Consider the following 16,484-nt stretch of genomic DNA (forward strand, 5'->3'; position numbering starts at 1 on the left):
ATTTCCCCATAATTTCCTTATACTTTCATCTAGAGACTTCATTTAAATTTTAAATGGTAGGGAAATTTCCACTTTCTAGCACCTTTCTCATGTTAATATGAGAACATTTGAAAATACGGTTTTTGAGTTATGAATTTTTGTTCGGCACTTAGGGAGGGTTTCGGCTCCCATAGAGTTCAATGTATTTTCTGAGCGGCTCAGCGCGCAGTTTTTCAATAATTTGTTCTGTGATTAACTCGTCATAACACGATCAATTCTTGCTCAAAATGAAAAATGTTTACACCAAATCGATCCCCAGAGTGTCGCTACGGTATGTTTGGTTAAAAAATGAACAGGAAAATTTTCCGAGCTACATGAGTTTGTTTGGAGGGTGTCCCCCGTAGGCATTCATTGAATTGTGAAGCTCTCTCAGTCCTTCACTTTATTTGCATGCGTGCGTGAAAGAGAGAGAAAGGGAGGGGGAGGGGTGTGAGGGACACAGAAATATACAAGCAGTCTCTAAGATTTTAAAGGTCATCTTTAAGGTGGATCTCCAAATAATGTTGTTGTTTTTAAGGTGCACGTCTTAATAACATTGTGGGTTTCTTAAGGTGGAATTTTTTTTAAAGGTGGCAATCAAAATGCAAGAGGTCTTTTTAAGGTTTTAAGGGTTATTTGAAGTGGTCATTTATTTAATGTGCAGGTCTAATTTAAATAGGCATTTTTTAAAGTGGAAATTTTTAAGGTGGATTTTTTTTTATTTCTCCTTTCTAACACCTATAAATTTGAAATCATTTCACTGTAGAGATTTTGAGTTATGAGTGTTTATTCGGCAGTAGGGAGGGTCTCAGGCCCCCATAGACTTCAATGTATTTCTTGACTGGGTGAGCACACTTTTCTTTAAAATGTTTGTGTGCTTTTACTCTGCCATAACACCAACAATTCTTGCTTAATCTACACAGTTCCTGCACCAAATCCACTGCTAAATGTTGAATTTTCATGTCATTCATTTTTCAATGTGGGGTACGGGTTTCATACAGCGCTTGTTCAAACAGGACATGGTCCTCTCCTATGGGACACCTATGGCAGAACTTTCCGGAACACTGGAACACAATTTAACTGCCACTCTCACACAGACACTCATACACAATACACACAGACTCATACACACCAGTGGTGGGTGCTGTTCTTTCAATGAGGGGAAGCTCAATTTCGGCCTACATCATAAAATGTGTCGGTTTATTTATACGTAAATTCTACCCTCCGTTCCTTTTCAAGAAAATGATCTGTGACCCTGTCGTACCAACAAGGCGTCTTTTCCAGGGACTTGACTAGTGTCCTCTCAATGGCCATCAGAGCTAGGCTGCTTAAACGGCCTTGGCCCATGTGAAGTGTGTCCGCCTGTGAGTGCTTTGTAACGGTGGAGGGGCTCAGCACCACCCGCTGGACAGAAACTGCGATAGAAGTCAGAAATTAGAGATAGAAGTCAGTCTCCAAACACAAGCAGCTACAAAAAACCCACCAGAAATAGAAGCTCAGTTTGTCACTAGTCGTTAACAAAGAAAATGCCGCTAGGAGGTTTAAGAAAGTCTGGTTCAACTCAGAACAGAATGAAAATGTAATGCTCCCACGGATCTTTACACCAAAGTATCACTGATTCGCTCATTTCGCTGTCAATCAAAAAGGGATTCAGCCTCAGACAGATCATCCAATCATCATGCAGAAGCTGAGCGTCCGGGCCAGCCGAGGCCAGCCCACTGCCCATAGACCCCCAGAGACGCTGAGCGTCCGATGGGCGGGACAAAACCCAGCATTTATCCAATGACTCGTCTAGTTTCGCCGCCCTTCGCTGCTTCGCTACTGAACGCTGGACGCTCAGCGTCCACACTGTTCAAATCACTGTGAATCTGCGCGAATGATTGAGAGGAAAGCCGCGTCTTTACCAATGATAAGAAGCTGATTCTGAACAAAAATTGAGCGCGTTGTAGTGCATATTTATTCAATGACATGTACACACAACAGTATATATTTGATCACTTATTTTTTGACATTTTAGGGGAAGCTGAGCTTCCCTTGCAGTCTTAGAGCAATCGCCACTGATACACACAGAGCCTAATACATAGGAATAACAGCATATCCCACTGACCCAAGGAAGCCACAGATAAATGTGGCTGGATTGTTAAGGTGGAATTTAAAATTCCAGCAGCAGTTTTTTGAACAAAGTAGTCTAATGAAAGTCTTTTTAAGATGGTAGGGTCTTTTTAAGGTGACCATTTATTTGTCAAAGTCATCTGCTTAATATGGAAGCCTAAATATAAAGGCTGTTTTTTTAATGTGGAATTTTTCAAGGTGTTCTGCAAAATGTAATGGGAGTCTTTCTTTAATGTGGTATTTATTCTTATGTTAACGTCATAGCTATTAACCAGCATATAAGCTAATGTGGCAACGATATTAGTAATACGTGACAAGCCAAATTCAAAGTTCATTCACGAACTTTCCCCCTCTCTAGTTTATTTTGTACTGTGAAGTGCTTCCACGTCTGCTCTGCATGTCCAGAAACAAATTTGCATCGCCTATTCTGGGCGGGGTCAATGGAGGAGCACAGCCAATCAAAAACAGTTGCTGAGGTTAAATAATCGCCTAGTGATATAAATTTGGCCAATCAGCGTCCGTGAATTAGACTTTGGTGGCAATGTTCAGTCAGCTGTGGAGTTGGTTTTCTATACACGATCCAGCAATATACTTAATATAATATATAAATTCTTGCTATTGTCTTAGTGTTCTGTTTGCAGAAGGATTTGTTTTGTTTGTTTGTTTTTTACCAGCAGCCCCACCTAGAATATTTTTCACCGGCTGCCACTGGTTATGTATAAATTATTTATGTGTGTGTGTGTGTGTGTTCTTAGGGCTGAGAGTTAATTATGTATTATTGATGCATGTGAATTCTTGTCTTACCCCTCATACATGTGGAAACAAAGTCACTTTAATAATTAAAGCATTGTTTTAACAATTAAAAAGATACCACTTGTTTTTGAATGGACAGACTAAAGGAAAGGAAAGATAAAAGAGTGAGTCATCAAAAGTAAACAGAAAAAGCTGTAACAAATAGTTTGGTGTGATAGGGGAATATCTGATTTGGTAGGTTCAACTATAAGAATGCTAAAATAGAGTATTATTATATCTTAAATGGTAAAAATAAAAATAAAAAAATGTCCCAATATTTCTCAACCCTGGTCCAACTTTATTAAAAAGTACCCTGCTGTGTTAAAGAAACACTTATTACACGGCCATGCAAAAGTCAGAAACCACTATTCTATTATAAAATTCCAAGGCAAAGCAGATCTTATGTTCATTTTTCAGCATAAAAAAAAGAAAGATGACTACAGTGAAATATAACTAAATATAATAATATCAATGATATAATGACACATTTAATGTGTCTACACTTACATGTATTTCAACTCTTTTGGACGAAAATTGTTTCAGTTGTTCAAGGAAACCTAAGTGATATTTTTATTAGGGAAGTTTTTAGCTATATTAGATTTATGAGCCAAGCAATATTTTTGTAGTTCCTTATGTGAATGCTAGTGTCTATTTGAAAGTGATGTCACATTCAAAAAAAAATCTGTTGTCATTCACTAACTCCTATGGACAATTTCACATAGCCAGTGGACATATCAACTTGTGATTTTGGATAGCTGGAGGAAACCAGAGCAGATCAAAGGAGGACAAACCAAGCCAAACTCACAGACAATGACCCAAGACAGGGAAAGAACCCAAAACCCCAGGAAACCTGCAGCACTATGGGGGTGATACTACCTGTAGGGCCAATGTGTTGCCTTTGAATAATTATTTTTGTTTATAATTTTTTTAAAATCATGCACATTAAGCATAGACAGATAAAGTGGTTTTATTTAGTTTTTATGTAATTTTTTTTATTGAAACACTCTTGCATTTAAATTTTTCGCATGGTCCAACTTTCACCAAATTATTACAGAGTTATACAAAGCAAAAGAAACATCACCAGAAAAACACAATTACTTTTTTATGCCATTTTATAAGTAACACCTACTATAAGTGTACTTTTATATTTACAGTTACTGAATGGAACCTTCTCTCTCAACACTACCTTTACTCCAAGAATTAAAGAGGAGAGATCACCACAGGACCACTCCTGACCTAATATTTTTTCAATGGTGGATCATTCTCAGAACTGCAGTGATACTGAAATGGTGGTATGTTAGCATGATTATACGTGTGTGCTAGTATTAGGTCAGTGATGTCACACCTTGACACTTTCTGGTTGTTTTCCTCCTTCCATGTGGCTCTGTTTGTTGTTTTCCTTCTCCTCACATGGCTTTGTTTATGTTCACTCGCTCCACCTCTTGTTCCGCCTCTCTGTAATTGTCCTTAGTTATCTGTGTCAGGTGTCTCTTGTTAAGTTCGTTTATTTAAGCCCTCTTCCCTCACTTCCTGTTATCGGTCATTTTGAGTTTGTTTGTTTCATTGTGAATTCTGTTGTTCTCTTGCTCGTTTTGTTTCATAAATGTTTTCGTAGTCTTCGTTTCTAATCTAGTTCGTTTGTTTCATTCCCCAGTCAAGTAAATGTTATCTCGTGTTTCTCGTAAGGTTTGTTTTGTTATTTCATTATTAAACCTTTCCGTGTTGTAGCGAGTGTGTCCGCATCCTTTAAATCTACTCCTCACACCACCCTGACAAGTGATCTTCATAGGGTTTCTGGTGCATCATTTTTTTTTTAAGAAAAGCTAGCTTAGTACACTTTGGTAAGTAATAAATGTATTTTTTCATTGATAATTGGAGGCAGGTGATTGGCAGAATGTTTTAAAAACCAGAAATATATTTTCTGAACTTTTTTAGTTTTCAGCACTGTTATGAAACCTGACGTAATATTACACTTAGGAAGAATCAATGTAACATTGTCTCAGGACGCCTTGGCCATGATGAGAATGCTCATGAGGAAGACCATAACAAAGAAGATCCACATGAAGAACCTGTCCATTACCTTGGCAACTTTTTTCCACTCTGCCCCTTTGGCCTGGTGAGACCTTTGCTCTCTGAAGTAGTTAGCAATATACTCAATGTTGCCCACCACTTTTTGATGCTGGCCACACACACATGTGCACCCTGCATCAGCTCCTTTAGCATAGTCTTCCAATGAATATGGTTTGTAACAGCTGTTGTGGTGATAACTATTGCCTTTGGGGTAGCCGTTTCCATGTTCGTAAGCATATACGTTGAGTTTTTCTGGAATGGAGAGATCAATTTGTTTCAATTTTTCCTCACTCTGGTGTATGGGGTGTACAGCATTGCCATCACGTCCAATATGGTGTGTGTACTTTGGCCGATGTGATTTTTGTTGAGACGAAATCTGTCTTGGAGAACACGCCTTCACATGATGCCCCTGTGCAGTACAATGCTGGTACCTGTATCCATGGTGATTGTTGACATGGCGACAGTCTGTATTAAAATCACTGCACCTGTTAAATTGGTGGTCATTGTGGCCAATGTCACCATAAAAATCATGGTCAAAGTAGCCATCTCTCTCCAGGCTGGCCAAGGGGTTCTCAGTGAAGACTGTACCGCGTTCACTTTCAGGAGTTGTGCAGTTCTCACCCACTTCATACACAAAGAATATTTTGGACATGTAATCAATGATTAGGACTTTTGCCCAGTGAGGCACTGGTTTGGCTTCTGCGCCACAGAAGTGAATGTTCATGATGAAGATCGTCAGAGAGGTGGATGCCGTAATCATTGTCATTGTGGCTATGTAGTATTTACCTACAGAATAAGAAAAGAAATAGTGAATGATCACTTCAGCCAAAGGTTTGTGGTGTCGAGCCCTGGATCTGTGAACTCTTCATCTATATCTTTTCTTAGAAGGATAGAAATGCTTTTGCAGCAAAGGGGATACATTTAATGATCCTCATTTCAAAAGAATTGTTAGATGAGATCACCAATTAAGGTGCACAATATGAGGTCTTTTCTACTAGTGGCCCTCAAACTAAATACCTCTACAGGAAAACAGCTGAAACAGCTGAAGAGATTGCCTCTCTATTTTAGTTTATTAGGAAATGTACTATACGTATTTTATTTCTGTTTTTCTGTTATTGTTGTATTTTTTACTATTTATACTTTACATTTATTGCTCTTCTAGTAGGGATTAATAAAGTTTTATCTCATGTAAATTTGCTGGTTCTTGTGATATCACAGAAACAATGGATTAATAATTGGGCAGAGCTTTGTTGACATATACAGAGTGCATTGTGAATGAAATGTACTTTTTTGACACTTGCTATGTTCACATGCTATATTAATCTCCTACTTACTTACATTTAAACCATTCCTCCCTACATTCCTTTACATAATATGCAGGTCTGGGTCTTGGTCAGAACAGTAGAAGTAGCACTGTGAAATCAGTACTGTTGAAAACAGCTATTAAACTGAAAATAAAGCTTGGGAACTGTACACTTAAACTCACCAATGAGTGGCACATTCTCAGACGGAGGCATGCTCTCTGCCACCATCATCTGGAAGACAGTGAGAGCCAGCAGCACAGTGACACCCAGAGAGACCTTCTCCCCAGAGTCTGCAGGCAAATAGAAGCCCAGTGGAGCCAGGAAGGAGATGAGAAAGCAGGGTAGCAGCAAGTTGTAGATGTAGAAGGAGGATCTGCGTTTCAGCAGCACTGTGTAGGTGATGTCTGGGTATGGATCCGAGCAGCAGCCATACATAATCACATTCTTTACAGCCGGCATTCCATGACACTCCCACTCCACATTCTCTACAAAGTCTGACAGATCACCACCTTCCATCCCACCCATAGTGATGTCCACCTGGGGAGATTGGAGTGGGGCAATAATCAAATACAAACATATGCAACAGCTAGGAAACAACCCAAATACAGCATTTTTTGCTCATTTATATTCATTCAGGGTTGCAGTGGGTCCAGAGCCTACCTGGAATCATTGGGTGCAAGGCAGGAAAACACCCTGGAGGTGGTGCCAGTCCTTCTCAAGGCAACACACACTCACACACATATATATGTGCCCAGTGATTCCAGGTAGGCTCCGGACCCACCACGACCCTGAACTGGATAAGCGGTTACAGACAACGAATGAATGATATAGCACATTTCTCAATTTCTCAGTCTCTTACATAATCTCAAAATACCCCATGGATAAGTATCTTTTGAAAAAAAAAAGAACGTATCACAAAATCATAAATTTTACTTCTTCATAATAATACGTTTTAATTTCTTACTTCATTGTGAAAATTGGTGACACTAATAAATTGGGTGCTTACTGTAGTTTGCTCCCTTTATGTTAAAATCACTCAATGAACAATAATTGTGAGGTGTGTTCTCTGCAGAGGATCTGTATTTATTTATTCATTTTAAAAGCATTTATCCATTCACATTCCACATTTTTTTGCATTAGAAAGTATGTTAAAGTACTGTGAGCATGCATTTAGTTCTGAACATTTTGTTACATTTATTTACATGTATGCATGTATGTATGTGTGTATTTGTGTATGTGTGTTTATTCTGGTGTGTGTTTCACCTGGTTTCCATTGTAGGTCCAGGAGCCAAAGGTGAGGTTGCACTGTTGACTATCAAAGGGAAAATAAGAAACATCCACCACACATGAGCTCTTAGTGATTGCAGGAGCATCCCATGTGATTTCCCCTGTATACCGTAACACTACGTTAGTGTCAGGAGGACCTGATGAGTCTTCTTCATCAGCACTGAAATAGAGAGGTTGTGTATGTGTAAGCATATTATGTTGTATACACAATTTTTTGCTGTTTGCTTATTGTATAAATACCGGTTAAAAAAGGCCTTTGCCCAAAATGGCAAATCATCAAGCTTTTAAAGGATGGATGATATTGGAAAACACTTCAGCCTGCTAGTATTAAGTTTAGTTTGATTTAACACTACTAAACCCAGGCACTCTGGGAAAATGACACTGTAATGACACATTATAAGCAATAAAATGAATGAGAAAATAAATCTAAGTTATAGAAGTCCTATAAAATATATGCTTGTCTTTTGAAATTGAATCTGGGCTGCAAAAGAATGTAACCATTCTTACTATAGTTTTACTTAGCTAACCTTTTCAGCAGCAAATACCAAATGTTAATTCTCAGCAGCAAATACCAAAAATAACTTAAAGGCAACCTCTATGGTTGTGGAGAAACATTGTCTTCACATTTGTTGTTAAGGTGGAATGGTATATTTGAAGGGGAAGAAAGATCGCTGTTTGTATGTGGCTAAAGTTTAACTTGTCTGTAGGTTTTTATACACTGTTTAAATTACCACAGAAACTCATTTGTTACTCGAGATGCTCAATTTTGTATCTGTTTTCGGTTTGTGTTTACTTTCATGCAGTAAGCTTTCTCCCAAATTTAGAGTCAGTTCCATCTACAGCAAAAATAAGTCAATATTACGCACATATGGAGCAGAAGTAGAGCAAAACCCTCAATTCGGTTCATGCTTTTCAACGTTTGGATGTCCATTTGTTGTTTGAAAACCTCCAGATGCCTCTGGCATTTAAGGAGCAAGCTATAATATATTGACTGTACTCAATTGTGAATGTCTAGTGTGTGTGATTATAGATTAAGGAAAGAGGCTAAACTGAAGCACTGGTATCCCCTATAGCAGTGTTGAAGCCAGTATATTCACTCTGAAAAGAGACTATGCAAGAGTGGAAATCTATTAATGTTTTGGCCTGAGATCCCGCTTCTATCCAATGACATTACAGTCCAACCTCACCAGGTTGCCAGATACACACAATAGCTGACATATCAATCAATCAATCAAATTTTATTTATATAGCGCTTTTCACAACAGAAAGATTCAGAAAGTATCACAAATCAGCTTTACAGAGATCCAGGTCTAAGCCAATACCTGCTTTGAGTCACTGTCTGTGAAGAGTTTAGTGTGTTCATCCTGTGTTTGTGTGGGGTTTTTGTAGGTGGTCTGGTTTCCCCACAACAAAAAGGTGTCAAAATACACCTTTGTCTGACGATTGGTTGTGTGAAATTATCATTTGTGAGTGTTTGACAGTTTGCATAGCTAATTTGTCATGGTGAGTGTGAGGAAAATACATGTAGAAGGCAGATGCAGGGAGGTTAATTTTACAAGAAATGTAAGAATAATGTTTGAAAACACAAGGGTTCAAAACACACATATAAGAAAACAAAGACAAACACCTGGGAAGCAATGATAGGGAACAGTTAGTCTCAGCTCCAGACGCTCCACCCACAAGTTGATATTTTCAGTGCATTTAGGTGGCCTCAAGATCTAGATTCTGCCAGCCATATTCAGATTGGCTATCTGCCTCCTTTAACTCATCAATATAGCCTTGTGATGGGTTATTTTGCATGTTGGTCAAGTTTAGTTTCCTGCAGTAATAGGCAGTCTTTGGCCAAGTTAAAGGGGATGTCCATGATTATGGGGAAACACAGTTCTCTCTAGGTTGTTTACATTGAGGTCTCTCCGTGTATTTTAAGGTGGAATGGTATGTTGGAAAAAAAAAAAACGACTGTTGTTAACGCATAGACATCTTCTGAATTCGTAGATATTTCCACTTTAATAATCCAAATCAACAAAAATAAGTCAATATTACTCACTTTCCAGCAAACAAACAGACCTGAGAGAAAGCAAATCATGAGAAACATCTTCTGAATTATATAAAAATTGTTTTATTTTTTTTTATTTTTTTTAATTACAACTCTGAACTTTGCATTTAAATTGTGAAAAGTACCAGACTTCCCATAGGGACTCCGGCAATGCAACTAGGGAACACCTGACTTGGGAAATGGCCAAAGGATCATCACCATGATGATTAAACAAACAAATGGCTTAGACAAACATACACAAACTACACATGGACATAAAAGCAAAACAAAACAAAAAAAGTAAGTTGTATTATTTACTTGTTGTAAAGGACAATGTCAGGTCTCCATACAAGCTCGCTCGGAATGCGTATAACCTCCAGGCCATCATACTCCTCTTTATCCCAGCTCAGATATGCATCATACCAAATCTGCCGCACCCATAAGTATGTGGTCAGTACTTGGTTTCTCTCATCCTTTCAACAAAATGAAAAGAAGCAGATTTGGAGTTAGCCATGAAAAAAGCATTCATACATTGTAACGCATCACTCTGAAGGTAGCAGTTTAATGAAAACTCATTCATTTGAGACCACCTGTTTGTTTATTTCATTTCCAGTTAAAGAAGCCATTAGGTATCAGTTAATATTTTTTAGCAGTAGAAAACAAGCAGAAAGTATATTTAACACAATGTTATAACAATTAAACAGCCTCACATTGGTCATCACAGCAAATTTTATCATTCTGTCTCAAGAAAGCACAGTAGTCTCTGAATGTACAGGACAGCTCCCTACTCTTCCCTACCACTCAGAACACATCCTAAAGTAACCAAGCTGTAAAACTCATATATGTTTCTTTAAAAGTAAGAAAAAAGGCTTCTTGGGGCTTAAACACTTGTATAATTTTTATAACGTGCATAATAAAGTCTTCAAAAACAGACACTGGTAGGTGGAATGACTACTCAAAGGTGTCCATACGTGTGTGAGTGAATGGGTGTGTGTGTGTGTGTTGCCCTGTGAAGGACTGGCGCCCCCTCCAGGGTGTATTCCCTTTTTCTCCCAAAGATTCCGGGTAGGCTCCTGACCCACCGCGACCCTGAATTAAGCGCTTACAGATAATGGATGAATGAATGAATGAATGAATGATTCAAATGGGAATATTTTCTCTCATATATTTTATAAAGATTTTCCAGAGAAGTTGTGTATTACAAATGTATAGTACAGCAAATTACAGATTTTCAGCATGCTCCTGTGAATCAGAATATGGCATGCTTAGGGCTCTAGGCCATTAGACATAATCAGTGTCTTTAAGAAACCAAATCCAGTACGTGGAAAGTCCTCTGTTGGGTCAGTATATAAATATTTCATTGAGCATGGTCAGAGTGGAGACTCACTTAATGAGAGTTTTAAAGAACACAACCAGGTTAAAAAGCATATAACATACGGTTATCTATGCGGATGGCCAGAATTATTAACCAAATTCAGGATTCAAAGTAGCTGATGCCTGCAATTTGACTCTTAGCCTGCAGTCTAGATCTGTTTCCTATAGTGTATCATGAAGACAAGAATCGAACAGCTGTGACTACTAACCGTTGGGCAAATATTTCACTTGCAAAGATTCAACAATTTGTATCCCCATTTCCCAAAATCTAAAAAAAAATTGATTGAAAGTAAAGGTGATGTAACACCATGGTAAACGTGTCTGTACAAATGTTTTTCAATGTGTTGTAGGCATCAAATTTTTAATTTGTATATTAAAAATTAGATTTTTTAAAACTTTTTTTTAATAAATAAGGTTCAAGAATATAAACAAATCACATTTTTTTCTGCATCCTATACAAAATAAAAAATTAGTTTTGTAAAGTTGTGGAATTAACCTTTGAATGTATGATGTAAATAAAGTGTAAATATTATTCATTATGTAATTATATATATAATTATATGTATATATATGTAATCACGTTAAATAATACATAACTAGCTACATAATTCATTATATTACAAGTATAAATATATATGTAATCATATTTAATATTTATGTCAGTAAAAAATAAAATAAGAACAATAATAGCTGAAGACAAAGGGGTGGAAAATATGACTAAATATTGTTGTGATAAATTACGTAACAGTACATTTTTGTGAGCATATCACAGACATTACTAAAACAGAATTGCTTCATGTTTCATTAAATAGTGTACTGGTCTCCAAAATTTCACTACATTTATTTGTCTAGTCAGTTAACCTGGGGTCAGTGACAATATTATGACTGGCTATTGCAGTCATAAAGCGTGGGAATCGGACAAGGGCATTCATCTGAGTCATGCGGTTTACACAGTGTAGCCCACAAGGTCATAGACTTTACAAATACACCACACTCTCAAAGCACAAAAATGCTAACTACCCCTACCACAAGAAGACCAGATATATGATGTAGGTGGTGCATTCATTTTCCTTGACCTCAGTGCCAGAGGAAGTATGTTTGAGCCTTAAGTCAGACACTATGTTTTTCTTGCCAGGTCAGCTGTGTGCGGTTATCACCTTTCCTCGGTGTATGTGTGTATGTGTGTGTGTACTCACCATATCTTTGATCTGTGAAAGTGTAATCTGCAGCGTAACATTGAGGGCCTTGTCAGTGTCCTCTACAGGCCGCAGGGCCTTGGAGTAATTCTCCATAAGATCTTTTAGCAACTTTTGAGCGTAGCGACCCTGAGCAGATAACACAGCTGCAGTAAAAAGGAAAAGAATATAAATGAATTCTACATTAAATGGATGTATTATTGTAGGCATATGGCACAAAACATACACAGAAAAGGGAAACAAGAAGGGAATAAATCTCTGTTTAGAATCTATGATTATAATCTTGATGAATTGGATTTTCTTTCAAGTTTACTTGCTGGAATCCAGGCCAGAATTAAATTAAATATGTGCTATTTACTTTTTTTATTTTTATTTTTTTTAGAAGTGTGTTGCACACAGCTTCAGAGCCCCACTCCAGGTGACTGTCTGTAAGGAGTTTGGTGTGTTCTCCATGTGTCTGCGTGGGTTTCCTCCGGGTGCTCCAGTTTCCTCCCACGATCCAAAAACACACATTGGTAGGTAGATTGGCAACTCAAAAGTGTCCGTAGGTGTGTGTGAATGTAAGTGTGTGTTGCCCTGTGAAGGACTGGTGCCCCCTCCAGGTTGTGTTCCCGTATTTGCACCCAGTAAATCCGGGTGGGCTCCAGACCCACTGTGACCCTGAACTGGATAAGCGGTTACAGACAATGAATAAATGAATGAATTAAGTGTGTTACGTACATCAAATTCTACATTTTTGCCGCCAGTTAAATAAGGGTTAACGTGAGATATGAAATCAGATTTACTAGTTTTTAAGAATTTTTGTATTGATCATATAACAGTCAGAACATTCTAGAAATCATGTGAACAAAATTGTAAATAATTTAAAATATATGCATTAATATTCAGTTTAATTTTGTCTTGAGATTTCATTTATTTTAGCATCAAGAGGGACATTTTAACATGTAAAAAAATACATTTAAGATACATAAAATTTCTTGTAGTATAATAGATTGCTCTTACAGTTAAAAAACAATACAAATGGAGGGGAAATATTGAATTCTGTGTTTACATTTTGTGAAAAGGATTTAAAAGTGTTTACCCAGAACATCACATTTTATTTTTATTTTCAAGGCAGCATATTGTCTTACTATGTGAAACCTGTAAAGTTGCACAAGATTAACATAATCAAAAATTTTATACACTTGTTATTCAACAAACATACATTTATTTAATTAAAAACAGTTATGACATCATTCTAGACAGTAATTGTTTTAAAAATCTGAAGAGAATGTGGGGTATGGCAAGTGGTGCTCATGCTTGCATTCCGAGCTGTGTTCCTGTTTACAATGAAAATGAGGAGGTGCAAAATAATGTATAGAGATGGCAGGCTCTCAGCAAACTATATGTATCATTGAGTCTACAAATGTCATGCATTTACTCACCATAAAACCCACTGAAACACAATACAACATAAAATAACTGCCCTCATAACTAGTCTCTCAACTTACCATGTAGCCGCATGATAATGAAAACAAGAACCCAGATCTTCATCTTTCTTTAAAGGTAAAAAGCTATTTTTTTCTACATTTCTTTTCTTTACAGGTCAGTAAAAACTAATCTTGTGGCTACATGTTTCAGCAACATAAGAGGAAAAAATAACAGAAACAGGTCTGTCTAAAGTAACACTGCTGGTACTCTACTGCGGTTGCTATATTGCCGAAGGCCTGAATGTCAATCTCCCTCTGGAACAAGACCTGGGGTATCACATAGCACACACAGAGAGAGAGAGAGAGAGAGAGAGAGAGAGAGAGAGAGAGAGAGAGAGAGAGAGAGAGAGAGAGAGAGAGAGAGAGAGAGAGAGAGACTCAAGGAAACTAACTGAAACCTGCATTTAGAATGAGCGTGCATTTCAATTTCAAGTCTCTTTTGTTGGTGGGTATATGTGTGTCCTGACACCTGATTGAACTGCATAAAGGTCATGCAACTTGAACATTGCATACTCTAAATTTCAAATCAAAACACAGGTAACACATACGCACACTTGTTTCACAAAACATTAATTACATGGTAAATGTTCTAAAAAACCCTCAGCCCACAGTTAAATTTGTTTCATATTTTAGGGCTGGATTAGCAATAAAATTAATGTAGAATATTTTCAAGGTAATGCCTTAACTTTTACATGTCCAAGGTTAAGAAGAAGAAGAAAAATAAATGTTACTTTCCTAATCCCTTGGGGAAATAGTGCTGGTGTGCAAAATCATTGCTCAAAATGTTTCTGAAGGCAGTGTTGCCTTTTAGGATGAAAAAATGTATTTGGGTACAAGCCAACCGGCAGGGTTGAAGGTGACTGGTTAGCATCCATCGAGTTCTGCCTAAAGCTCTGCCTAGACCCCAATGGTTTGCAAGCACTGACTACCAGAAATGTCTCTGGAAGAGGAACGTGTCCTATATAATTTTCTTTTTTGTTACTGTAAATTGCTGTGTCCTAATTTGTTAGAAAAGTTGCAGAAATCTCAGTATTTTGTTTGCTTGAATGGAGAATAATTAACGTTCTGCCTCTGAGGACGTTCCAGTATGATATACATTAAAATTTATCTGCCTCTGAGGCAAAAAGTACATTTTGAACAATTGATTTATGATGGCTGCCTCTGAAAAAGCTGCAGAATGACACATTAAAATGCTCTGCTTCCTCAGAGGCAGCAATCATCTACTTCGTCTTAGTACACAGTAAATTCACAAGTGTTAAATCAACACTATTAGTGTTAAATTAACAATATTAATATTGTCAGTGTTAACACTAACAGTGTTGATTTAACACTGGAGAATCTGTGTACTAAGACGAAGTAGATGATTGCTGCCTCTGAGGAAGCAGAGCAGTATAACATTCTGTAGCTCCTTCAGAGGCAGCAGTCATAACACGCTAGGTGTTAGCAATACTGATAAAGGTGTGAACTATGTTATGCTCACATCAACACGTCTTTTACAGCCATTTTTTACAGTTTAACCGTCCATGGGCAACAGAACTAGCTGTTACAAACAGAGCAACAGTGTCATTTTATCCAACTTCTATTAAACAACTATATACTTTTGTGTAGTCCGGGGTGAAATGTGTTTTCTTTGTTTATGAACTCTGCAATAGCGCCGCACAACACTACACTGATGATAGTAGAGTTAAGCCCTGCCCACAGAGAAACCTCATACGTCTAACAAGCACAAAAGAAGCCAATCAGAATTCTCTCCTTGTCACACACACTCCTACTCTGTGCGTGTGTGTGTGTGTGTGTGTGTTGCTCTCTCTTGCTCGCACGCTCTGTTTCTAAGTCGCTCACTCTCAAAAACCGATTGTGTATTTTTGTGGGCGCCTCCCGGAACGTCCGAGAAAGAATATCTGAATACGGATGAACACGTGTCTATTCATCATGGACTATTCGTTATTTTACATGATGGCTGGCCCTACCCATCTTTAATTTTGAAAGCCTCAACCTCTCAGAGACACACTTTTTTTTAAATCCAGTAATGTCACTGAACTGTTGCACGTCTTTGTGTTAATTTTGTGTCAATATTTTGAGGAAATATCATATTTTGAGCGAAGATTGCCATCTTTTAGAGGTGATTATCATGTTTAAAAAAGGAATATTTCATTTTGAGAGGGCAGCGGTGATCAGCCAATGAGCTTGAATATGTTTTCAAAACTTAAAAACCTACTCAAAAATGTGATTTTATTTCAAAACTTATACGTACATTCCGTTCCTTTCAAAACTTAAAAACCTGCTCAGCAGCAGGCTCTACATTAAAAACACACACACACACATTCACGAACTATTTCTAGCCTCAATTTCACAAAACACTCCCAATTTCCAGATATAAATGTAAAATGCTTGAAGGTTTTTGCCAAATTTATAGCTAATCAGAGCCCTCTATGGGCAGGTTCAATCATATCGTCACCAACCTTCTTAAGAACCTTGGTTCATTTTGTACAAATACCGACAATTTGCACGCCTTGTCTGCATGTGTTTGTTGAGTCAGTAAGACCGGAACTTTGATCAACGTTCCAGACTGGGATTTTACAATGGCCAGCCAGTATGGATTGCAACAGAGGTCACAAAGACAGAACAGCGGCGGTATTGGTCACCAAAGTTGAACTTGACACGAAAAGGTTAAGTTTATTCACCTGGAAGTCATGCATGTGAAATTGACTTTCTCAGTTAATCTTATTGAAATAAACGGAAATTGTGAATTTCCTCAATCATGTCAAAATATGAAACATATAGTTTTACTTTAGTGTGAGGAATGTCACTGGTTCATGTGTTACCT

At 37.6% G+C, this 16,484-nt stretch overlaps 1 protein-coding gene across 1 annotated transcript; it reads right to left on the bottom strand.

Moving 5' to 3' along the window:
• Positions 1-4,921: 4,921 nt before the first annotated feature.
• chrna9a (cholinergic receptor, nicotinic, alpha 9a) lies at positions 4,922-13,721 on the bottom strand. Its single transcript, XM_066662199.1, has 6 exons — positions 13,679-13,721; positions 12,189-12,334; positions 9,937-10,091; positions 7,560-7,743; positions 6,479-6,833; positions 4,922-5,778 (listed from the first exon to the last, which is right to left on the bottom strand). Exons 1-6 carry the CDS (start codon positions 13,719-13,721, stop codon positions 4,922-4,924), a joined length of 1,740 nt encoding a protein of 579 aa, XP_066518296.1.
• Positions 13,722-16,484: the final 2,763 nt, after the last annotated feature.

Source organism: Hoplias malabaricus, chromosome 2 (genome assembly GCF_029633855.1).
Source record: "Hoplias malabaricus isolate fHopMal1 chromosome 2, fHopMal1.hap1, whole genome shotgun sequence".
Classification (NCBI taxonomy): domain Eukaryota; kingdom Metazoa; phylum Chordata; class Actinopteri; order Characiformes; family Erythrinidae; genus Hoplias; species Hoplias malabaricus.

Coding starts and splice junctions, on each gene's coding strand:
- chrna9a (XM_066662199.1), bottom strand. CDS start 13,721: ATGAAGATCTGGGTTCTTGTTTTCATTATCATGCGGCTACATG. Junction 7,744..9,936: donor GACATTGTCCTTTACAACAA/GTAAATAATACA, acceptor TCTCTATTTCAG/TGCTGATGAAGAAGACTCAT. Junction 5,779..6,478: donor TGAGAATGTGCCACTCATTG/GTGAGTTTAAGT, acceptor CTTATTCTGTAG/GTAAATACTACATAGCCACA.